The 23,406-nt window shown below is 36.2% G+C and overlaps 2 protein-coding genes across 2 annotated transcripts in view; one reads left to right on the top strand and one right to left on the bottom strand.

Annotated features, from left to right (window-relative positions):
• Positions 1-343: 343 nt before the first annotated feature.
• The window catches only part of LOC128992924 (tubulin polyglutamylase TTLL5-like), a 76,068-nt gene continuing 53,005 nt past the window's right edge, over positions 344-23,406 (top strand). The window contains exons 1-2 of the mRNA XM_054416671.1: positions 344-588; positions 2,038-2,259. Of these exons, the coding sequence (XP_054272646.1) occupies positions 2,038-2,259 (222 nt within the window). The 5' untranslated portion in view covers positions 344-588. The remainder of the gene's footprint in view (positions 589-2,037; positions 2,260-23,406) is intronic.
• Positions 7,394-11,497, bottom strand: LOC128992933 (uncharacterized). The gene is made up of 5 exons (XM_054416680.1): positions 11,116-11,497; positions 10,212-10,439; positions 9,496-9,775; positions 8,929-9,154; positions 7,394-8,315 (listed from the first exon to the last, which is right to left on the bottom strand). The coding sequence occupies exons 1-5, from the start codon at positions 11,318-11,320 to the stop codon at positions 7,533-7,535; spliced, it is 1,722 nt and encodes a 573-aa protein (XP_054272655.1). The 5' UTR covers positions 11,321-11,497; the 3' UTR covers positions 7,394-7,532.

Here is a 23,406-nt window from a genome sequence, read left to right as displayed (position 1 = left end):
TTCATCGAACTAGTTAATCATTCTAGGTGCTATTGGACAGTCAATGTTTATACATTATGAGACTAAAATGTTAATAGACGCTATGGAATTAGTAGATACGGGACACTCCACTATATAGTGTTTAAAACCAGTGAGTTTTCTTGCTTAGAATTTGAGTAAGACACGATTCCTGAATACCTGCAAGTTGTTAACAGATGTAGAGGTTATCAGCTGTAATGTAATACTTCGTCATGATTTTTTCTAGTTCAATGTCAGAGCTTCAGTTCAGCTTCAGCCAATCAGCCAGCTTCAGAAACATCAGAGACAGTGAGAGAGAGACAAGCACCAGATGGCATGACATGTCAAGTAAAGGGTGGCTCGGACGCGGAGCTTGCATTTAATTTGTTTAACTTTCAACTAAACATCAACTGAAAACAACCTCATCATTCCTGTTATCATACCCTATTCGTTATTGCTTGTTATGACAAGTACCCCTCGTGGCGTTTGTTAGTGCTATTTGTGGCTGTGGTGTTGTAAATCTAAATGCAAAATTACTTATAGCGGTCTATTAAATAAATCCAATTGTTGGTTAACACAAATCCCAACACGGTAAGTTAATTGCCAGTTTATGCTATGATTAAAAATCATTTGGAAAGCAGACTGTAAAGTCTATTTATCGTAGTTTAGGTATATTCCTTGTTTTAACCTCTGGAGGTTAGCAATTATTGGGGTGATATACTTAAGTTACTAGATTATTATCAATAAAATCATAGAGAATAGGGGGAAAACTAATTCCTAATCTTTACTTGAGTGAAAACTTAAATTTTATTGACCCAAATAATAATAATAATAGGTTCACTTACACAATTAAATAATTGGCAATTATTTAATTGCCTCTAGGCCTTATCAAACCTAGCCTTATTAAGCCTATTAAACCTAGGTGCAAGAAAAAATTGCCTAGGGAGTTTGTAAGTGAATGCCTCTCGGCCATATCGCTAACTTGGGATTTTTAGGTTTTGATAGGCCCTTCCTTCACACTACATTGACAACTCTTTTCATAGTCTAGTTCAATATGTCTACCTGTCCTGAGAAATAGTTTTTAATTTATTAGCAATAATACAATCTAACTTACCTAATAACTTAAGTTACTGTACAACCTAAGTTAAACCATACCTAAGTTTAAACGGTACATTGTTATAGAGTTTTAACTCTTAAACACACCATATTTAATAGTTTTATACCTTTCCACTGAAACGATTATTTCCTAAAAGAAATAAACATAAATTTATGTCTAAGTTACCGGCATTTGTATTGTTTATTTGTGAATGATTTGAATGTAAGTTGTTATTTTGAAGCTTTTTAAAAGTTTGTTACGAGGGAAAATATGGTACTGATTGCTTAATTTAATTTCATATTTAACTTTGTTTAACCAAGTGAGATTCTTTTTGGGTAAGTACCGTACCTAAGTACTTAAGCATTTTCAAGAACTTAATCTCTATCGGAAAGTAACTTATGGTACATACTAACCAACACTTTTATCCTCAATTCTAGGCTAATTTATTAAGTTTAGCAGCACTTGAAGATCTATATTTTAAAACAAATTAAAGGAGAAAAGTTACAATAACATAAGTCAAATTGTTTTTTCATCCATAGGTCTAAAGACAACAATTTTAAGAAGGCTTATTAAAAATGTTCTCCAACATACCTACTATAGTAGGTGATACTTTAGTCCTACTCCGTTCATAAAATTTAGGTGGTTTTAGGAAAGAAATATATCTCCTCCACTTGATCCTACCTTAAAAACAATATAAGTTAGATCAACAGCTTAGGTTTGCCAAAACGTATTATACCTAAGTTATATTAAGAAAACAAGTTTTGTAGGAACTTACTCTTAACCGCCTAAATTTTGTGAACGGACTAAAGTAAATTCTTTGTTATACAATTAGTTTATTGCACTGTTTTAAGCGGCTAAATAAGTTAAATTAGGTATGAATGTTTAACAAATTATTGTTACTCAATTTACTCTTAAAGAACTAATATGTGCCCTTCATTTTTCAGATGGAAGAAGAATCTGTTGTTAAAAAGGATCCGGTTGGAGGAAACCCGTGGGTAATAGGTGGTCCCATCGGTAGTCGATCTTGTGTTTTGCATTTCCGGTGTGGAGCGTTGAGCAAAGCTCCTGTTGCTCCGCCTGCGGATGTTCTCCATATGACTTACAAGACGTACCAAGCCGAGACGAAACTACTTGCCGCCGTTCTAAGCACTCATGGACTTAGAGAGGTGAGTAGATGAAACTTTATGCACACCGTAGTACTTTGTAGTTCAATCAGTTGTTATCTGAACCATTGCACATTCCCTCTCCTTTCTTGATTTAAAGTTAAATGTTGGAAAGAAGTTTTTCTTCCAAAGATCAAACAATATACATCTATATATTAATACGAAAGCAGGTTTTTTTCACAGTTATAACTCGTTAACTACTTGACGGATTGTAACGTTTGAGGTGTCAAATTAAAGGTAATTTCACGTAGATGTGCAAATACGTCTTAGAATATTAAGAGAGAGCATCACTTGAGTACGGTTAAGAATGGGAACGGCGGCGCCATCTGTTGACATTCGATCAAACTCAATTCCCTTTGTATACAACTAAACATATGGACGTAATTTTAAATCGTTAGTTTTTCATTTTAACCATAGATTGCAGGACTTATTACTTCCAGAGCAAAGCTGGAATTTGTATTTTTATTTTAACATCTGTTAACTAAGTCTGGTTCACAAATAAAGAGTTTCCTAGCAAGACTTCACAACAAATCATTACAAGAAGGTGATTTCTACGAAACACCACTCCTCCATTACTAATGGACGGATCTTTACAAACAACGTGTCAAAATTAATTTTTTTTTTGTGTAGACCTTTTACCAATTCGGGTAAAAAAAAGTCCTCGGGCTTCGCCCCACAGGCCATCAAAATCCCGATGTATTTCTTATGAAGAAAAGATTTTGTTTATCTAAACAGACAAATAGTTTTTATTAATAGCTGTTAATAGTAAACACATCATACACACAAGAGCATTTGTTTTCAGATTGAGTTCGTTTTCAGTTTTGATAACTAGAGTGGAGTGATTGTGTACATCATCTTTGAGTTGACTCTTTTAAGTAGGGATGGGCCGATTCCGATTCTCGATACCTCGATACCTTCGATACCAGTGGTATCGAAGAATCGCCGATACTCGATACTTTGCTTCATTGTACTCGATACCGATTCTGAAAAGTGAGGTTAATTAATAATGCTAAACTCAACTGACATTGAAGGTTGTAAAAAGTGGCACATCATAGTTTATTTGAAATACTCTGATGTCAGCTAATATAAATAACTCCAAGTTCATTATCTCACATTCGTAATAGTTTTATAATCCAAAATAGATTGCCATTGCATTTCAGAACGAGTAGCAATGGGTACGACCAGCTGTGTTCATTTGACAACAGTGACAAGACAAGACAACTAGGCCTATCAGAACTCTAGTTGCCACCATGTTGTCAGATCAAAGGCAATGTTGCCAGATGGTACAAGCATTTAATATATACATATAATACACATAAGGTGTATATAGTCAATGGTTTAACTCGCATTTTCTAACTTCAAATTGTGGCATAGCTTATAATTTTTTGTGAAAGTGTGGCATAGCTTATAACTGATTATAAGCTATGGAACAAATTCACGATTATAAGCTATGACATTATAAGATATGAGACCCCACGAACTGTTCAGCTAATTCAGGGCTTCATGGTGACTATTGTAGAAAGCCATTTAGCGATGTATTTTTATCGGTTTTTTTATGTTGTTTCTCTATGACTGAACTGAAACAGCTGTCACGAGTTTGCAAATGGCAAATGAATTGTTTAACTAGGACGGCCACATAAAGTGTTTCTGTAGGGCCAGGCAGTTTTTGCCTTCCGTGCAGCGTTTTACTCTGACAGTTGTAAAACCCTTATTTATTTACCAAAACATATAATATTTTATACCATCAGATTCGGGACATTCTATAGAATATAAATATATCAATCAAATATAAAAATCTAGTTCATAAAAATAAATTTTTGTAACAAAAAATAAAAATCCTAAATTTACAAAAACGAAATTTCAAAAGTATGGACGCACAAAAAATCAAATTTCTTTTCTTTTCATAAATTCAAGATATACAAATTGTTTTACTTTGATTTCCCTACATAAATATATCAAAACATTTGAAACTACTATAAAACATTTTGAGTTATGTTCAAAAGTGTAAAACTCTGCACTTTTTCTGAATTTTACAATACTTATATACTTTTTAGGCCTACTTTTAGAAATATATCAAAAACATGAAAACAACACATATTTTCTGTTAGGGAAGTAAACAAGGAACCAAAAAATATATAATTTTACATGCAATAGCTAAAAAATAAATATAGTATTTCACTTGGAAAAAAGAAATTTGTTTTTACTTACGGAAAATCACAAAAAAACGTTGAACTTCAAATGTAAGTAAAAAAATAAATATTTAGATTATACAAATTTCAAGATATGCAAAACGTTTGAAATGTTATGCTTATTTAGAAAATATATAGTTTATTGGGTATAAAAAATATTTTTATTTTTTGAAGCAACAAAATATAAAAAAAACACATTTTTGGATCCAGCACTAAGTTTTGCTCTAAATTGTCTACAAATTACTCTTCCTTTCTTGATTATAATGGATGATTGTTGCTGTTTACCATAACAAAAAAGATCTATTTAGCAAAATAATAAAACTTGTATAGCCTACTAGGTAACCATAGAATCAAAAATAAATGTTTTAGTTTATAAACCAACAGCTGCACGCACCCAAATAATGAAAACATCGGACCGCGGCGCGACAGGTGTTTAGACATTGCATCAGTTTGACCAAAAAGAAAAACAAAAATATCACTGAAGGAAACTTTCAATTATAGTAAGTTCGAAAGAGGATTTCTTCCCCTTTATTTTCATATGTTTCTTTTTTTCCTCGTCAAAATACATGCAGAGTAATAAATAGTTTTCCAAAAGACTAAAAACGTCGTTTGGCCATATAGAAAACTCTTACGCAATTTGTTTATAGAGGCTTTGTAAAAAAATCACAGCTTGTAAACTAAAAATGCTAGAACAAATTTATCAACGGACAGAATGTAGAGAAATAATCCCTGGATTCAGTGGTACTAATCAAAATGATCTACGACGTAGAATAGCTTTGCTACGTATTTTAGAAAATGGCTGATTATGCCCTTGCTGCCCGATCGATAAAGCCCGCGAGGCGCGAAACTCAAATATGTGTTATGTTTATTTACTTTTCCTGCGTTATTAGTTGACGTAAATGTGTATATAATGTATGGAAATTGTAGCTCATTTGATTGTCTTTCCAATGGTATAATCCGTGTTGTGATTACTGCATATTATCAGTTCCAAATATATGCTAGAAAAAAAGTCTGTAGCAAACGACTAAAAAAGTTGTTTGGCCACCATCTTACCGTAACCCAACGACTAAAAAAGTCGTTTGGCCGTTCTAGGGTTAACCTATGTTCTGGTTTTTTGTTGTTTGTTTTGTTTTCTGTGCGTGCATAGTGAGTTTGAGTTGTTCAAAATGGATATGATCTCCGACTCCGTTCTAGTGATGTGACAAACTCCATGACTTTTTTATATGATTCTTTAAGTAATTTAAGTGATATTGATGATGACAATATTGAATATGACTTTGAGTTTATAACTCAAGCAATATGGAACATTCATTGTAGGCCTAGGCCTAGATGTACGAATTGTGAATTCTTATGAAAAAAAAAACTCTGTGAACATTTTAGGCCTACCGGTACCTAAATTGGTGATTGTGCTCAATTAATTATTATTGTCAATTAATTATTAATTTAATAAAATATGTAAAAATTCATGTCTTCTTGAAATAGCCCTATCTTATTTTTCCTTTTTGGCTAACCTAATCTATGTAACCTTAATAAATTCAATGCAGTTATCTTATTGTATTTAAAGATTAAATAAAGTTAGGCTTTATCATAAGTTCATAAGTTATATGTGTTATTAAATGAATTTTTAACAGGTATCGGTATCGAGTGCGGAATCGAGAATCGAAACCAAAGTTGTAGAATCGGTATCGGAATCGACCAATTCAGGAATCGGCCCATCTCTACTTTTAAGTCATCGGAAATTATGACTGTGTTATTAGTTTTGAAATAACGCCTAGGTAATACTTAGAAATTGCTTGAATTCGGGCAACAGGTGCACAATTACAGAAAGAGCTTTGACTATTGATAAAACTGCAAAAAAGTAATTAAACTAGGAAAATAGAATTTCAGAATGTAGTGTGCTACTTTGAGTGGCTTGTTCAACTATAATCTATATAGGCAAGCATGTTTCTTGAAAACCTTTTTCTTCAGCCTACTGACCTCAAAACGAAAAAGTAAATCGGTCCTGGGTCCAGGTCTTACCATGAGACCTACGGTAATAGCTTATTCCCTATAGGGCCTTTGGGAAATTCGCTTAAAACTGAAAAACATTTATTAGTTGTATTAATGGTATATTAATTTATAGTATTTTTGAAAGTATAGACTAAAGAATGACTCATTATTAATCAATCTCATAGTTAATCAATTTGAATTTAACAAAGACTTACTATTTAACTTTTAAAAACTTCTATTTAGCTGGAATATTCTTGTTCTGTCATAAAAAACTTATGTTAACCCTGGTCAACCTCAACCATTGATTTACACTGTAGATTTTTTCCCCTTAAAGCCTGTTTTTTATTATGAACTATCCACTAATATTCTTCCTCTTACAGTAACATTGGTAGGTTAACTGGTAAACCTTAGAATTGCAGGGACTTACCAGACGTTAAGTCAAAATTAATTAACTTGGGATATTTGTTTCTGATTACCATCAGAGCAAAGATAACAATAAGATTTATTTTCATAGACCTAGACAATATGCTTGTCTAGAAATGAATATGTCTAGAACAATAATATTGTCAAAATTCAAGCGTAAACTTTACACAAAGTTCAACATTAAAAGACATTAAAGCCGAGTTGGGGTTTGTAGTTAGTTTTAAATAACAAAACAAGTAGTGTAAGAAAAATTCTCTATAAGAACAAGTTGTTTTGTGAGCCATGTTAAACTATTCAATATACTTAAAATGTCATAGTGCCCAGGAATTATTTAATCCTCTTAATCTTATGGCCATAAGTCTTGATAAAATACTGGGTGTATATCTGAGATTAGATGTGTTTTTTAATGAATCCATTGTTTTGTGGATTTTACGTGAAAAGTATCAGAGACAGTTTTGACAAAGAACTTTCAACCAAATTAGGTACTACTACAAGCCATTTAGCAAAGGTGAAAGTGGTTTATAAATGAAACGCTATTTGTATAAAAAGAGTATTTTATAGTTAGGACAAAACTTTATACAGGGACTAGCAAAATCGAGAAACAAGCAATCAATTACATAAACATTTCTTATATCGACTGACTAAAGCAATACACATCATGGTAACAAGAAAGTGTTAGTTGATGGTGGGGAAGCATTGTGAACAGAACCAATGAGAACCTCCGTTGAGTTGTAGCTCCAGATTGTTGTCTTGTATCAAGTTGACAATGTTGCGTAGCGAGTCGCATGTCAAACCCCAGTTGCTTAGGTTGCCGGTGCTCTCAATATTACTGCAGTTGCTTAACAGAGTGTTAACAGTCTCAGCCGATATACATGACGCTTCGTACATGTAAAAACACTTTAAGTGCGGATGCCGAATGTTCAGCAAATGTCGGTCTAAAAGATCCAAACAGCTGTATAAGTGCACTCGCTGTAAATTAGGCGCAGATTTCATTAAATTAATTACCGCTTCGGCCGTCACACTTTTGCCCAATTGGACGTTCTCCAATTTAGTAAGTTCGATATCGCTTTCCGTTAGCCAATCGACGTTGGATCCGTCTACTATGAGGTTCCTCAGGTTTGGACAGCTTTTTAGAACACTTCCGAGGTCTAGCTGAGTCAAGAACTCGGGGAGGAAGAATCGGATGACGAGTTCCTCTAGGACTCTTCCGTGAGGTCCCTCGAAGAATTTCAACAGTTTGCTGATCCAGAGGGGGGAGTTGGGTAGGCTGTGAAGGCTGAGGGAGGTGATGGTGGTTGGTAGAACGGAGAGACTCTCGGGGGAGTGATGAGGTTCCGAGAGCGACAGCTTTTGTAGCTCGGGACACGCGGAGGCTAGCAGCTCCAGACGTTGGAGGTTGGTGCGGGAACTCCTGGCCGAGCGCAGGTGGAACCTAGGTACGGCTGTGGCACCACACACCTGCAAATACATGGAGATAAGATAGGGATCATACTGGCCAAACTGTTAAACCATGATGAATCAATTGAGTACAATCATTGGGTATGGTCCTAAAAATCATTGTTTGGAAGATTGTATCCAAATAATAGGGATTTTGTGTATCAAAATACTTATCCTACAACTACTTAACATTAAGTTAATTCTGTACAACATTTTATAAATAAAAAATACCAAATCCTTTTATCCTTAAATTTTTTGAGCTCCTAAGGTTGATTGACAGTCAAACTTCCACTTGCAACTATTTCTTGACAAAATTGCTCTGGTGGAAGTCAAAGGGGTTTAAAAGATACTAACTTCAAAACCATATATTTATTTTTTATCACACAGTTTAATCTGAGGATCGACATGGCCAATCTAAAAAATAACTTCCAACCAATCCAACCATAAATTGGTATACTTCAATATTAATATTACTTCAATATTACTGTAATCTTCAATATTCCATTCTGTTCTTACAAATGTTTAGCAGTCGAAATTTTCACTGAACATTTAAAACCCTAATAAATTGTGTTGAGTTTCAAAATGTTCTTAAATCAAACTTTTTAAACTTCTTGTGACACTTTATACACTGTACCTTCTGGTAGACCTCGAGTGCGCGGCCCATGTGGCAGTACTCGCCCAGACTCTGTATGCCTGGGGCGGAGCGCAAGGCTAGTAGCACGCCAGCACTGGTCACGCCCGTGTTGGCAATGTTGAGAACCTTCATAGTGTCACACAAGGAGTGGCAACTCTCGCAGTACTGCAGTAGGAACGACACATCCGACATCTTGGTTTCTGATTGGCCTAGCCTGGTCAGGGGCCTGTAAAGTACAGATTGGGTTAGACGAGTGTGTCAAATGTTTTGTAATTTCATTATCGCCTTATTTATCTACATTATCGCACAATTATCTATATAAATTTCTATCACCAAGGTGCAGTTGACCACAGCAAACCTTTTTATCCATCAATTGACATCTAGTACCTCATCTAGTAGTCATCTTGTAGTGTCATCTAGGTAAAGATATTTGTCTACCTCAACAATATGTGTTTTTGACGGCTCTTCCCAACCTAGCAATTAAGTAGCATAAGTTTTACAAAGGCTCGAAACCGTGGTCGCACAATCTAAAAACGGTCGACTTGACAGTTACATCTTATTTCTTACCACAACATTTTGCGCAGCCTAGCCCAGCCTCGTAGCCTCAGTCTGCTGGTAATTGTAGGTACATTCTTAGGCTGTACAGTCTTGTCTCGTATCTCTACTTGTAGGAACAGCTGTCTGATGCCCGCGTCCGTCACCTGTCGTGAGTGAGCGACATCCAATACTGTCAGGTTCTTGCAGGAGTTGCCGACCACGCTTAGGATCGAGTCGCTGGCGATGTTCTGTAGGACCAACACCTTGAGGGAGGTGGCCGATAGTAGCGCAGTCTGTAGTAGGTTGTGGTCTGGAATTGTTAGAATTGGTTAAAGTAGAAATTCTTTGTGGGAAGTGCTTAAAATGCATATGCAGAAATGCATTCTATTTTAATTAATTGGTGGATAATTTGCTAAATACAGAGTTCTGGACTACTGAATGAAGCGTTTTTAGATAGTTTGAAAAACACAACCAACTTTACTCGAAGAGATATCCATATGAACCACTGAACATTTTTAGTCTATTCTATTTTCCGCCTGGGTTTTACTGAGGTAATTGGCGTGACTTAAAAATAACTTAAATAACTGGTGCGATGAGGTTGACTGTTGTAAAGTTAGTGTATTTGATAAAAATCAGTAACTTATGCACACACCGTCAGTGGATCAATTCAACAATATTTTGATTCAAAACCTGAATGAAGAAATGTCTTATCAATAGTTGCTACGCTACGCAAACGCAATGCTTACCAAGCCTGAGTAAAGCAGATCTAGCCAGCTGTAGTGACTCCAGTCCGCTGCCTTGAGCTGCTAATAGTCTCAGAAGAGCGGCTTGATGACTGCAGCCATAGTAGCAGCAGAGCTCCACTTTCAGTCTGTGTATGTCAGGTGCCAGTAGGAGGGACAGTAGGTACATCGGCACCGGCCCGGCACCCATGGCACCTGTGTCTGGCACCGGAGTGGCCAGTATGGTGGCACCTGTGATACAAAATACACTTAATGTCTTGGAATGTAAGATACATATATTGACAGGTGTTGTGGGAAATTATCAGTTTGCTAATTGATTGATTATTGTTGGCTGGAGGCTTCCTGTTATCCATCTAGGCGTTCTTTCATCAAACGTTACTCACTAAAATTATGAGTTTTTTGGCCTCCTGTAGGCCCCAGCTATAAAAATGTTGACTACATTAATTGAGATAGGGACGCCACTTGGTGTATAAAACCCATATGAGCCAAAGATATGTAGAATGGATTGAGATAGCCTACCTTGTGCAGCTTTGTTATTGGCCAAGATCAGGTGTTTAGCTAGGATAATTTATTGAAAGCTCTTTGGTCGAGGAAAACTTAGTCGAGATTCACACAAACAAAGAGATGCCCTTAATAGCTTTGTTGTTGATCAAGACCAGATGTTTCTTTAACAAAGTCCATTTATTGTAACCCAACCCAATGATTGATTGAATGAAAGGGTAAAAGTCAAGTATTGAACCTTTAAAATCTTACTGGTGTCTCAGGACAAACTTTTGATTGATAGGTAATATACGTGTGCATCATGTAAAAAGTAATATGCTTTTAAAACAGTATAAAATAAACAGTTCCATAAAAAAATTAATGATGTAATCACACAGAAATGCAGTATGATGAACTTGTTACATACCTTCCTCCAGTAGAGCCGTGCGCACACATCCAGGCAAAGATGATATCCATAGTGGCCGGAGTCTAGTCTGTGCTAAACTGAGCGCATGTGCTGGTGTGGTGTCCTGCGCAATATTCTGTAATGTGCGACACAAAGACACCAGCTGATGTGCCAATGCGGTCTGTGTCAGACACACCAGTGAGCTGGGCTGCTTCGTGTGAGGCATCACTCCATTACGAGCCACCTACAACAAACAGAGGTTGTAGTCTGGTCTGTGCTGGTGTGGTGTCCTGCGCAATATTCTGTAGTGTGCGACACAAAGACACCAGCTGATGTGCCAATGCGGTCTGTGTCAGACACACCAGTGAGCTGGGCTGCTTCGTGTGAGGCATCACTCCATTACGAGCCACCTACAACAAACAGAGGTTGTAGTCTGGTCTGTGCTGGTGTGGTGTCCTGCGCAATATTCTGTAGTGTGCGACACAAAGACACCAGCTGATGTGCCAATGCGGTCTGTGTCAGACACACCAGTGAGCTGGGCTGCTTCGTGTGAGGCATCACTCCATTACGAGCCACCTACAACAAACAGAGGTTGTAGTCTGGTCTGTGCTGGTGTGGTGTCCTGCGCAATATTCTGTAGTGTGCGACACAAAGACACCAGCTGATGTGCCAATGCGGTCTGTGTCAGACACACCAGTGAGCTGGGCTGCTTCGTGTGAGGCATCACTCCATTACGAGCCACCTACAACAAACAAAGGTTGTAGTCTGGTCTGTGCTGGTGTGTGTCCTGCGCAATATTCTGTAGTGTGCGACACAAAGACACCAGCTGATGTGCCAATGCGGTCTGTGTCAGACACACCAGTGAGCTGGGCTGCTTCGTGTGAGGCATCACTCCATTACGAGCCACCTACAACAAACAGAGGTTGTAGTCTGGTCTGTCTTAAAATGATAAATATTTCTTATAAATTGGTGAACTAATATACTAAATAAATGGGGGAGCGAGCTGGTCTAGTGGTTAGAGCGCGGGACTCCGGTTCCTGGGGTCCTGGGTTCAAATCCCGCCAAATCACCATTGGATTTTATCTAAGTGATCATGCCGTAACCGCCTAGGTCTAGCCTGAAGTAATGTGTAAAACAATTCCGGGCTCGTGCCTAGCGTCCTAGAAAAAAAATATACATAATATACAAAATAAATAGCTTATGTTACTTTTTGCAGTTCCAAGTCCAAAGTTTTCCGATAGCAAGAGGTGACATAACATATTGATGAAATGTATTTTCAATCCAGGAAGCATTATAATTATAATGAACACATTTTAAAACAACAATTAAATGATTTATAACAGCTGCTGTCGAATTTTTTGCAAAATTTGAAATTAGTGCTGTTCTACTATTATGCTTATGCAGTTTTATCCTTTTCAAACAATTTTTTTTAATGTTTTGCCTTAAGGCAAGTCATTTGTGATATTTTTTTGGGTTTCATCCTCCATTATTTTTGTCTTTTTTGTCACCCAGGATTTGTCTTATCCGATTAAACACACAAACATTTATCCATCACACACAATAAGTATAAGAAGTATAATAGAATATGGAAGACAGCAATACAAAAAATAAGTGTGTGATGCACGCAACATGTCCACAAATGAAATGTTTTTTTATGTTAATGTGTTTTAAGAACATTTTGATTGAACTGTAATTATATTTATTTTTTGTGGGCAAAATTTTGGTGGTTTAAAACTTCTATTAAAAACATGTAAACTAAAAAAAAAAACTAAATAAAGAAATACAACAATTAAAAATGTCCCTACATCTTTTGTAAGTTTTGCAAATTTTGAAACATAATTCCATTATAGTTGAGAATATACAACAATTTGTTTTGATCGATTATGAAAATGTGCCAGCGTAACTCTAACATCGACTCTTAAACTCACCATAATCTCCATTAGAGCCTGAATAAGTTCCACAAGTTAACAGAGGTTACACTTCACAAAATTGTCATATTTAAACTATGTTGAACATTATAAACGACGTACATAAATACAAGTAACATGAAAATATTTTACACAGTACAGTATGTTACAACGATACACAATAACACTAGCTCGCCACTGCCACCGCGATCACACTGCCACTGCTACTAACAGCTGGGCTGACATTGACCAGATCAGCTGATTAACAGCTGTTGACTGAGTCGCAGTCGTCTGCCACGCAACATGTCAACTGTTTATTGTGTACACGTCACCAATGCGATTGTTTAATGGTTGTTTTGCGAAACAGATAATTTATTGCGGAGTGGGTTTTCTCTTCTTGAAACCGGTTTATTGATTTATGTTTCCGTTCTTTGTAAAATCAGCTGTGAATACTGCGTTAAATACGTTGAATAATAGATTGTGGAATGTTCTCAACAACATTTTAACTTCTAAGTTGAAGGGCGGATTCATAAGGAAATTAGATTTTACTATTCAAGGTCTCGTCAATCGTGGAAGTTTACACATTGTTATGACAGGACCACGAATTCTTGAACAGAACCGGTATGGATCATAAACATAAAACGATGTTCCTGGCCCGAACCTATTGACTACTAATAGCACGAATACTAGAAAAGAGCCGGTATGAATCATAAACATAAACAAATGACGTTTTTGGCCCGAAAGTAAACAAAACCATAATTTATACTATTAGTTTAAGGGTTTTGTTTACCGGGCCAAAAACGTAATTTGTTTATGTTTATGATTCATACCGGCATTTTTCTGGTATTCGTGACTAATAGCATTAACATATGATTTCGAAAATTCCATTCAAGCAATGTTAAATAATGTTTATTTTCGGGCCAGCAATGTCATTTGTTTATGTTTGTGACACATACCGGCATTTTTCTAGTATTCGTGATGGTGAAGGACCAAATTAGCATTAATAATTGCGTAATAATTGAAATAACAAAACCCACAACAAAGTAGTTTTAGGTTTTAACAGATTTTAGATAGTTTATAGATAATAATCTGTAGTGTTTGATCTTTTACTGTCTTCAATCAAATCTTCATATCAGTCTATTTCATTGAATGACTTTGCCTCCAAATCATTGCCTCATAATTTGTAATGAGGTTTCAAGTGGATTAAAAACTCGCAATTTGCGTGTGAATGACTGAGACAAAACAAAGTACGAAATTAATAATTAGCGAACTAGCAAAGGTTGTTCCGTTATATGAAAGATTATATGAAGATATGTACCGTGGTTTATATTACGTTATTATTAGTTTAATGTACTTGGAGGGGGTGGGGAGCGAGCTGGTCTGGTGGCTAGAGCGTGGGACTTCGGTCCAAGAGGTCCCGGGTTAAAATCCCGCCAAATCACCAATGGATTTTATCTAAGTGTTAATGCCGCAACCTTTAGGTCTAGCCTGAAGTAATGTGAAAAACAATCCCAGGCTCGTGCCAAGCTTCCTAGGAAAATATTATTTGGAGACAGCTACGAGGAGTATGCAAAAATTGACACAGAATTGTTACTCGTCCAATTAAGATTGACATTGCGTCGAGTAGAGTTATTTTCGTTTGTTAGCCTTTGCCTTTCCCGTACGCAAACAGGAATTTACTGTTGTGAATGTTTCATTTCTAAAGCTAAGTATATCTTAATTTTTAATAACTCTTATAAAAGTAATTTTTTATGTTAACACACTACTACATATACAAAAAACTTTTGATTTTACCTTGGAATCAGCGTAGCTTTCAGGACCTATCTTTCCTAAAATTAGAAAATTTTTTACAATAATACTTAAATTTAGGTATCATTCCCAAATATCTTAAATCCGTGGGTTTTATTTTTCTTTAAACAACCTATATATTATCTAAATCAGCTGGGTTGATGTATAATAAGAATGAGATTAGAAGAGTTTCTTACGAAAACCTCATTGATTATGGATACCTTATGTTTCAGAATTTGTCATGACGTGGATCATGTTTTCGGATTATATATGTTACACTCAATCTCCGAATTCGGACAATGTCCGAAATTTCTACCCACTCCGCGATGTGGATAGTGTGAAATACCCACGACGCGGAGTGGGCATTTTATTTCGGACATTGGCCGAAACGAAATGCCCAGACCGCGTTGTGGGTAAACTGATTTACTCAAACACCGAAGTCAAAACCTTCTTCGGCGATTGAGCAAATTCAAAATACCCACAACGCGATGTGAGCAAAAGTGATTGGCCACGTCGGGTAGTGGATATTTCTAGTTTGCGCAAACGCCGAATAGCCTGTATAAACTACCGTATACCCAAAAATCTACATGAAATCCACAATCACTAGGTAAAATAAATAAAATTTATGTTTTGATTATAATTATTTAATGTATAAAATAGCATTTTAGAAAATAAAAAGCAAATCACCGAATAGGAACAAATATAAAAAGGTCCATTACACATACATTGAGAATACGTTTTTCCGCTTTACAAAAATAGGAGTAACTTTAAAACACCGATTATCACACAGTTCTTGTTACATCTTTCTTTTACTTATTGACACATTATTCTAAAGTCACTCTAATTTAGCGAAAGGATAAAAAAATAAAACTAATCTTACCTGACATCGTGAATTCAATAATGATGGGTTTAACGGCCAGTCCTTTACTTTGAGATTTTTTCTTCAGTGAGCAAGGTTCGAACATATCCAAGTATATTTTAATCACCTCTCTGGTAATCTTGCAAAATTTCTTTTTAAGCTCTACTTCCATAGCTTTCTCTTTCTTAAGACCAACTCGCAATTGAGCTGAATGAATTGTCTCATACATTTGATCAATGCGACAAAAATATTTTATATCTGTCATTTCACCAGTTGTTTTTACAATTAAAATTTCTTTGTCATCAATGTTTATGACATCGAAGCGGTTGATTCGGAGATAATCTTTCGATGATAAGGACTGTCCATCACTAGCGTATCACTACAGGGCAGCAACAGTAAAGAAAACACAATGCTAGTGCAGGTCCATCCATCCTAATCGCAAATAGTGCAAATGGTGGGGGTGAAATGTCTGAACGTGAATTCGGCGTTTGCCTAAACTAGAAATACCCACAACGCGACGTGGGCAATACATCTTGCTCACATCGCGTTGTGGGTATTTTGGATTTACTCACTCGCCGAAGAACGTTATGACTTCGGCATTTGAGTAAATCAATTTACCCACAACGTGGTCTGGGCATTTCACTTCGGCCAATGTCCGAATAAAATGCTCACTCCGCGACGTGGGTATTTCACACTATCCACATCGCGGAGTGGGTAGAAATTTCGGACATTGTCCGAATTCGGAGATTGAGTGTAACATATATACTTTTATGCAATAAATATTTTAGCCTAATGTAAAAGTTGAATGTTGTTCATCAATGATGCATGAAGACCAATTATAAAGGGGTTATTTGTTGGAAAATTCAAATCTAAACGAACTACCCTAGTACCAATACGATGTTTAGTACAGTAAAAACTACTTGCCGGATACGTTTAGTTGACTAACTGTCTACAACAGGGCAAGAGACAGAAGTCGGCCACGGACAATGTACGAGCTTGCCTTTGCTTGTACCTGTTGAACGCCATAAATCCTTCCAGACTACACGCTAACGCAAGTCAGGATACTCTAGGTTAAACTGGAAAGTTGCCTCGATTCGACGAAGTAAGAGTCGCCTCGATACGTCGAAAGTAGGAATACAGGAGATTCTACGGTTGTCGTGTGCCGTGACGTATACTACAGCTTTACTTACGAAAAACCTAAATTTGTAACACACAACCGCGCCGTAGTGGTAGTAATAATGAGCGTGAAAATGTGTGTGTTTTAGTTCAAGGGAATTCCCCATAGGGGTAAACTATACCGTAAGTGGCATTGACCTAGACCCGGAACCGATTAATCCTTTTTTGTATGTCCCTAGAGGCAAAAAGGTTTAGTATTTGATTATTTTGCGTGCCCCTGAATAATTCGATCAATTTTGACCAATTCGATTAAATTTGGTATGAGTGTAGCGCTAAAACTTCAATGAGTTTGCTAACCGACAAAATCGGGCCATAAAATGGAGAGTCATGTAGTTTTGAAGTTTTTCAAACATTGGTTTTTGTACCCGTAAAATATGGTTAAAATTTTTATTATAATTATTGTGTAAAGCTTGAAAACAAAATAATTTGGTATGTGAAGCATAGTTATGGGAGGTTACGGTGGAAATAAAAACAAACCTTTAGGAAATAGGCCTACATTTAAAATTCCCATGCTTTTCTCATGGAGGAAAATTAAACTGTTGTAGTTTGCTTGTTTATAGATATATTTTTTACAAATTTGCCAAATGTATTAATTCCATACTAAGCCATTACGTTATACTAAACAAACGCACTCTACTACCTTCATTAGGGAAAAAATCTGACATAATAATGACGAAATGTTTTAGTAAAAATCCAATCACAATCACACAGATAAAACTCTGTTCACTGCTATTTTCCGTAGAGAAAATTAATAGCATTAGAGTGCTAGATTACATTGTGTAAAATCTATAGTATATTTTTGTATATCCTTTACAAACTAAAAGTTTACAGACTTTTTTGTACACGAAGATTTGTCAGTCTGGTTTTGTCCTTGGGCGGTCTCGCGCGCTTGTACATACATTTTGTACATCTAAATGTTCGTGTATGTTTATGTGTAATGCATTATTGACAACTGTAAGCGGAGGAAGATATGTTTGACAATTTGACGACTGGAGAGACAGATTTTTAGGGTTTTAACTCCCAAAACTAGAGTCACGACAAATTTAGGATTGATTGACGACATTAGTAACCTCATTTTATGTCAATGAAGATACCAGCTGATCGAATTACAAGAAGCTACAACTAAACTCATCCTAATCCGTCCATTGCTACGACGTCAATACAAGTTTCATCATTTGCGCATTAGTGTAAAAAACTATCTTAAAGCTAACCCCAAATGTGAATGTGAACTGTGTTTCTAGGTCTGTCTATCACGTTGGAATTAAACACGTGATCTATTATCAGAGTCCCGTGCGAGTTATCAAGGCATTGACACCACTGTGTCAACATAGACGTGTAGTATGTCGAGTGTATCAGTAAACTCATGTTTTTATTAGATAAGAAGATTATTTATAACTTGAATAAATATTTAGTTGAATGGTTCAGTATATTATGTTAATGTGTGGTAGTTTGTGGTCTAAATCCGTGTATAAAATCTGTGTTCGCCTGATTTAAAATTTTCTCTACCTGACAAAGTTGGCTTCCTTGCACTGATTATAGCGAGCAAAGTATCTAATTGCTGCATTTACTTACTTTATTTTACTTTTTACTCATTTTATTTTTGCCGCTCTATTTTTTTTGCCGCACTCAATACCAACCAAAGAACACAAAACTGTGTGTTTTTATTAGGTACGTAATACGTGTACGCTTGAAAATACGTTGGCAACACTTAAAGATACTACGACTACGATCAGCTGGTGCAGTGTTTCCCATTTCGTTCATTGTTTGGATTTAACCTAACCTAAAAACGTATAGTTTAGTGTTTGAAGGACAAATTATATGCTTTAGGTAACTGTAGCAAAAATATAATGTGTCACGTTAGTTCAAAGTGCCATTTCGCACTCTAGTTACACAAATACCATACACCAAAGTTCCAATATGTACTAAATTAATTGTTTTTTATTTACAAAATGGGGTTAAGAGATTAAGAAATTTTATAGGTTAGCCTACGCCAATAAACGGCGATGTTTTTTTATTTTGATGAAACGCAGAAAAACCTTTTAAAACAGAAAATAGGGCGTGTGCTCGAATTGATCCGCGGTCAGAGGGTAGTTTTGGATCATTCAAACCACAGAAAACGTACTGTTTTCTGTGATTCAAACTGACCCGGGGGTCTGGCAGGTAGATAATATGGTCGCTTGAAACATGTGATCTGTATGCTGCCAAAATAGGACTTCGATGCTCACGAATAGCAAGGTGAGTTCTCGGAGTGGAGGAAGTCATTTGACGATTATTAAACCAATGTCCTTTAACCTAACCGTTAACCTTCGAACGTTCACGTGTTTCTCGGTAGTTTTCACACAAGTGGTAACCTGCTTCAACCTGTTACTACAGACTACAGTTAGCAATGCTGTCAAGTTCAAGTCCAGCACAGTTCCTGATTGCGTGTTAGTTACATAACGATCCACGCCTAGGTCGTTTACTATGATTACGTCATAGCACACATTGTCTGTTATTTGTTCGTCGGGGGATTTTTTGTTATTGTTAATTGGAATTGAAGCGATGATGATATGATTGTATAGTTTCGACGCAGTGGTGGTGCTTTTGAGTTAAGGATTGTGGAGAAGAAGTTTGCCACCGTAATGTACACAACAATAGTAATCGTGTTCGTAGAAATAAAATTAAAATTTTGGGTAGAGATCCGTATCTGTTGTCAAAAACAACCGAATGAAAATATCGATCAATGTAAGGATTATTCGATATATCGATTATTTCATTCGATATATCGTTTGGTTGGTTAGGTTAGGTTAACCTAACTAACCAAACGATATATCGATTTTTTTTGTTTTAATTGTTTATAGTGATTGCATGGTTACCAGCATGTTGTCGGTTCGATCATGCGGGATAGTAGCTTTTTGATGTTGTGAAACTTTACTCTGCTGTTCTTGTTCAGTAGCCTTCAATGGTCTTAGAAACAACTAGTTAGTCAGTAATGAAATTACACGGATCATATCACTCTATTATGCACTCACCCTTTCATATTCACCTTAAATTACTCACTAAAGCCTAGCCTCCTCGAATACTGACGTAGATGTGGCAACGTCGCACCGGCCGGCTATGCAAACATTGTACAGACGCTCTATAAATCAGTGCTGCTGTTTCGGTAGGCCGGGTATGCAGCGTTGCCAATTTTCTCGCCGCGGTTCCATTCAAGACTACCGACGATAACAAACGTAGATTTAAAAGATTTGATTTGTACAAACAACGGGTTGCCAAAATATATTTCCGGTGTTTCGTCAGTGTTTCCGGCTTCGACAGACAGGTTTATTTATAAAGCTATTAATTTCTTAATCACGGATTATGTGTAATTAAGGATGTAAACATGTTTTTGCCTTTATCTAAAATCTCTCGAGGCTCTGCTGAGTCATACAAACACACTGGGACTTAATGGAACACGATAGGTGTCGAGACTGTTATATCTGACGAGTGGACATAGTGCTCGCCTGAGAGGCAGCAGGTTGCCGGTTCGATCCTGAGTAAAGTCGAAATTTGATCATTGGCTTTTAATAAATGCTCCTGGCTAAGAACCAGTCGATTTTCGAAACTATCACAACCATACAACACTCGTTCACTTATCTTCGCCTAATACACACCCTGCGGTGTAGGTCCCCTATACCTAATCTAATCTATTTTTAGAAGAACGTCAGCATCGAACGTTGAACCCGCGATAAAACACCCATTCTCTCCACTCCCCAATCGGCTTTGCACGCTCGTTTCGGAGATAGTTCCATACACCAAAATGGGACTCTGATGGGGCAAGACGATAATGTATCGTAGTGAAATACCGAACAGGCGGCTACTGTCGCAACTGGTGGGGAAACCTGCAGATTGCTGGTAAAGGGCGAACGAGGACCAGTCGTTAGGTTACGGTGTATCATATTGTTGGGAAGTGGTAGCTTTCATAATGTTATAGGTGTTTGTGGACTTGGAAGGTTTGAAGATGGTTTGCACGTAGGAAAATGAAATGCTGGTTCGCCTTTGTGGTTCTTAGCCTATCGCTGACCTTACTGACGAAGAAATATTTATGCGTTTATTATAATTAGTTTATATAACAAAATCTACCTAACCTAACCTAACCTAACCTAACCTAACCAAACCATAACTAACCTAACCTAACCTAAATTATTTTTGCCTCCCTTAACTTTGTTAGTTGATGTGAAAGAAAAGAAGCAGAAGCTTTCAAAAGTTGTCGTATCAGTTTGACTTATATTTAACTTATGATATTTAACAATGGTGTTTTCGACATAAATCTGTAACTTACTTCAGCAAACTTCGGTGGCTTGATTCAATGCCAATTTTGATTAACAAACTGACTATTTTAACATATGAATGGTAGGTCTAGTAGGAATAGTCAAAAGCTTATGCTGGATTTTGACACATAGCGTTATTTTCAACAGTGAGTAGATGTTTTCGTAGAATCTACTGCAGGAGTTGTATTGCAGTTACGAATGACCATGAAAATCGCACTTGACACGTTCTCGGAAGAAAGTGTCCACTTTCACATTCACTTTCGCTGGCCAAGGTCGGGCGATGACGTAATATGTGGTCAGCTGTGGACGCTCATCAGCTGATGCGGGTGATGTGGTGCTTGTGACAATACTCCTGCCACAGCTAACCTGCAGATTTAGCGAATTTAAATTTGTCTGATTGGATTTAAATCAAATAAGTCATATTCCCCATTAAAATGTCATTAGATTTAACGAGAAATTAGGTTTGCTGCAACGGGGAAGGAAAAGTGTTATTGATAAAACGTTAACAGTATAGGATGAAATATAATAAATTAAAATGTGATCGAAATAAGCAAGCTACAATAGTTCTCTACAAGAGTAACATGGGATTTTTATACGTACAGTTTTTTTTGGAATTCTCTCTGTAACTTTTAAATTTACCGTTTATGCTTAAAGATACAACATTGGCTGTAATGAAAATCGAGCATTTCAAAGTTTTAAGGGTAAATAAAAATAAAACATTTTTGATAAACTACAAAATATTATTAGAATGAATCCCATGAAACCTCAGCTCATGTCCCGATCTTATTCAAGTTTATCCAGCTCGAGCCAAATTTCATCAAAATCTGATCAAAATTACTTGAGTTATCGTGTTCACGGACTTACACGAAAACAATTTATACATGTATACAAATTTGAACGAATGGGGACATCAAAATAAAAAAAGTAAACTGTCATGGGTCTTTTCGTGCCGCATACAGTAATAGCTTATCCCTATAGGGAAATTCGCCAAAGTAGAATCTCAAGGTTTTAACGAAGACGTGAAGTATGCAACTTACTTGGCATAGCAGTATTGATGTAATCCTCTCTGTTGCCAATATTGTACACCTCGTGGTAATTTTACTGTTTGTTGCTGCGTTGTGCAACCAAAACTATCATTAAATGTTTACGCGTTTGCGTAGCTGTTTGATAAACAGTGATGTTTGCGTCAGCAAACAGATCGTAAACAAATTGATTCTTTAATAGCAAATACCCCCGCTGCAGCCAACCTGCTAAGCGGATTTCCATTACAGTAGTTGGATTTTTAGTTGAATGTTTCTTTATAAGTGTTGGATTTATTCTCCATTCTAATAAATTTTAGGTTTAGTAAGTGATTAGGTTAGTGACTAGAAGGAAGGTTATAAGGTGTGTTTTTTTTAAATGTCAATAGCTTAGTAAAAAATTGATAAATTTGCCAACTCAAAAAAATATATCCACAAACAAGTAAACTACAACAGTTTACAATTCTCCATAAGATTAACTTGAGATTCTCCTTAACCTCTTCAATACACCAAGGTTTTTTAGCTCTAGTAAATGGTTTGGAAAGAAACTGCAACAAATCGTATATTTTAGGGTCAAATTGGGAAAAATTAATGTTTATCCTATAAAATCCCCCATGAAACTTAACTCCTTTCTCAACATCTGATCCCATCATTCCGTGTTTTTTTTTTTTTTTGGAATCTGGGAACATCAAAACGACAAAGTAAAATGGTTCCGGGTCTAGGTCTTACCACGAGAGCTGCGGTAATAGCTTATTCCCTCGATGGGAAATTCGCTTGAATGCAATTTAGCAAGTGTAAATTTAATTATTGAAGCTACATTGTTTAATCTGTTATGAAATACTTCAAAAGACTCACTGTTGTTAATATATCCAAATATTAAACCTCTCCGAATAACGGTGTGTTTCTAACGTGTTGTTGTTTCTGACCGTATTCTAAGAACTATTAAAATTTGTATCTTCTTGTAAACACACGATTTGCACATTTAGCACGTACGCTTTATCGCTTTGTCTGAGGCGAATTTATGCATTCAATGTCACAGCAGAAATGTATGAGTAATTAATATTTATGCTAAGGTTTCAATGTTGGCAAACGCCACTTTGTAGGAAATACAATATTCATTAAGATTTTCTTAAGAGTCGTTTGAAAATTAACGTGTAAAATGTAAATTGTGTCGTTGTATGTGGTGAATTGGTATTTTCAAATGAGGTATCTTGCTTCTCATTAGGCAAACTCGCCAATCAAAAGAGCTGGGAAGGATTATGCGTTGACTTTGG

This window comes from Macrosteles quadrilineatus, unplaced genomic scaffold, assembly GCF_028750875.1.
Source record: "Macrosteles quadrilineatus isolate MER2022 unplaced genomic scaffold, UCM_ALF_1.0 Scaffold_1__1_contigs__length_201487025, whole genome shotgun sequence".
Lineage (NCBI taxonomy): Eukaryota > Metazoa > Arthropoda > Insecta > Hemiptera > Cicadellidae > Macrosteles > Macrosteles quadrilineatus.
The sequence above is the reverse complement of the archived record's forward strand: the minus strand, read 5'-3'. Positions and strand labels throughout refer to the sequence as shown.

Excerpts from the sequence above, each read along its gene's own strand:
- LOC128992933 (XM_054416680.1), bottom strand. The coding sequence starts at position 11,320 with ATGCCTCACACGAAGCAGCCCAGCTCACTGGTGTGTCTGACACAGACC. Across the intron at positions 9,776-10,211 it reads ATCTGCTTTACTCAGGCTTG|ACCACAACCTACTACAGACT; the intron begins GTAAGCATTGCG and ends TAACAATTCCAG. Across the intron at positions 9,155-9,495 it reads AGGCTGCGCAAAATGTTGTG|GCCCCTGACCAGGCTAGGCC; the intron begins GTAAGAAATAAG and ends TGTACTTTACAG.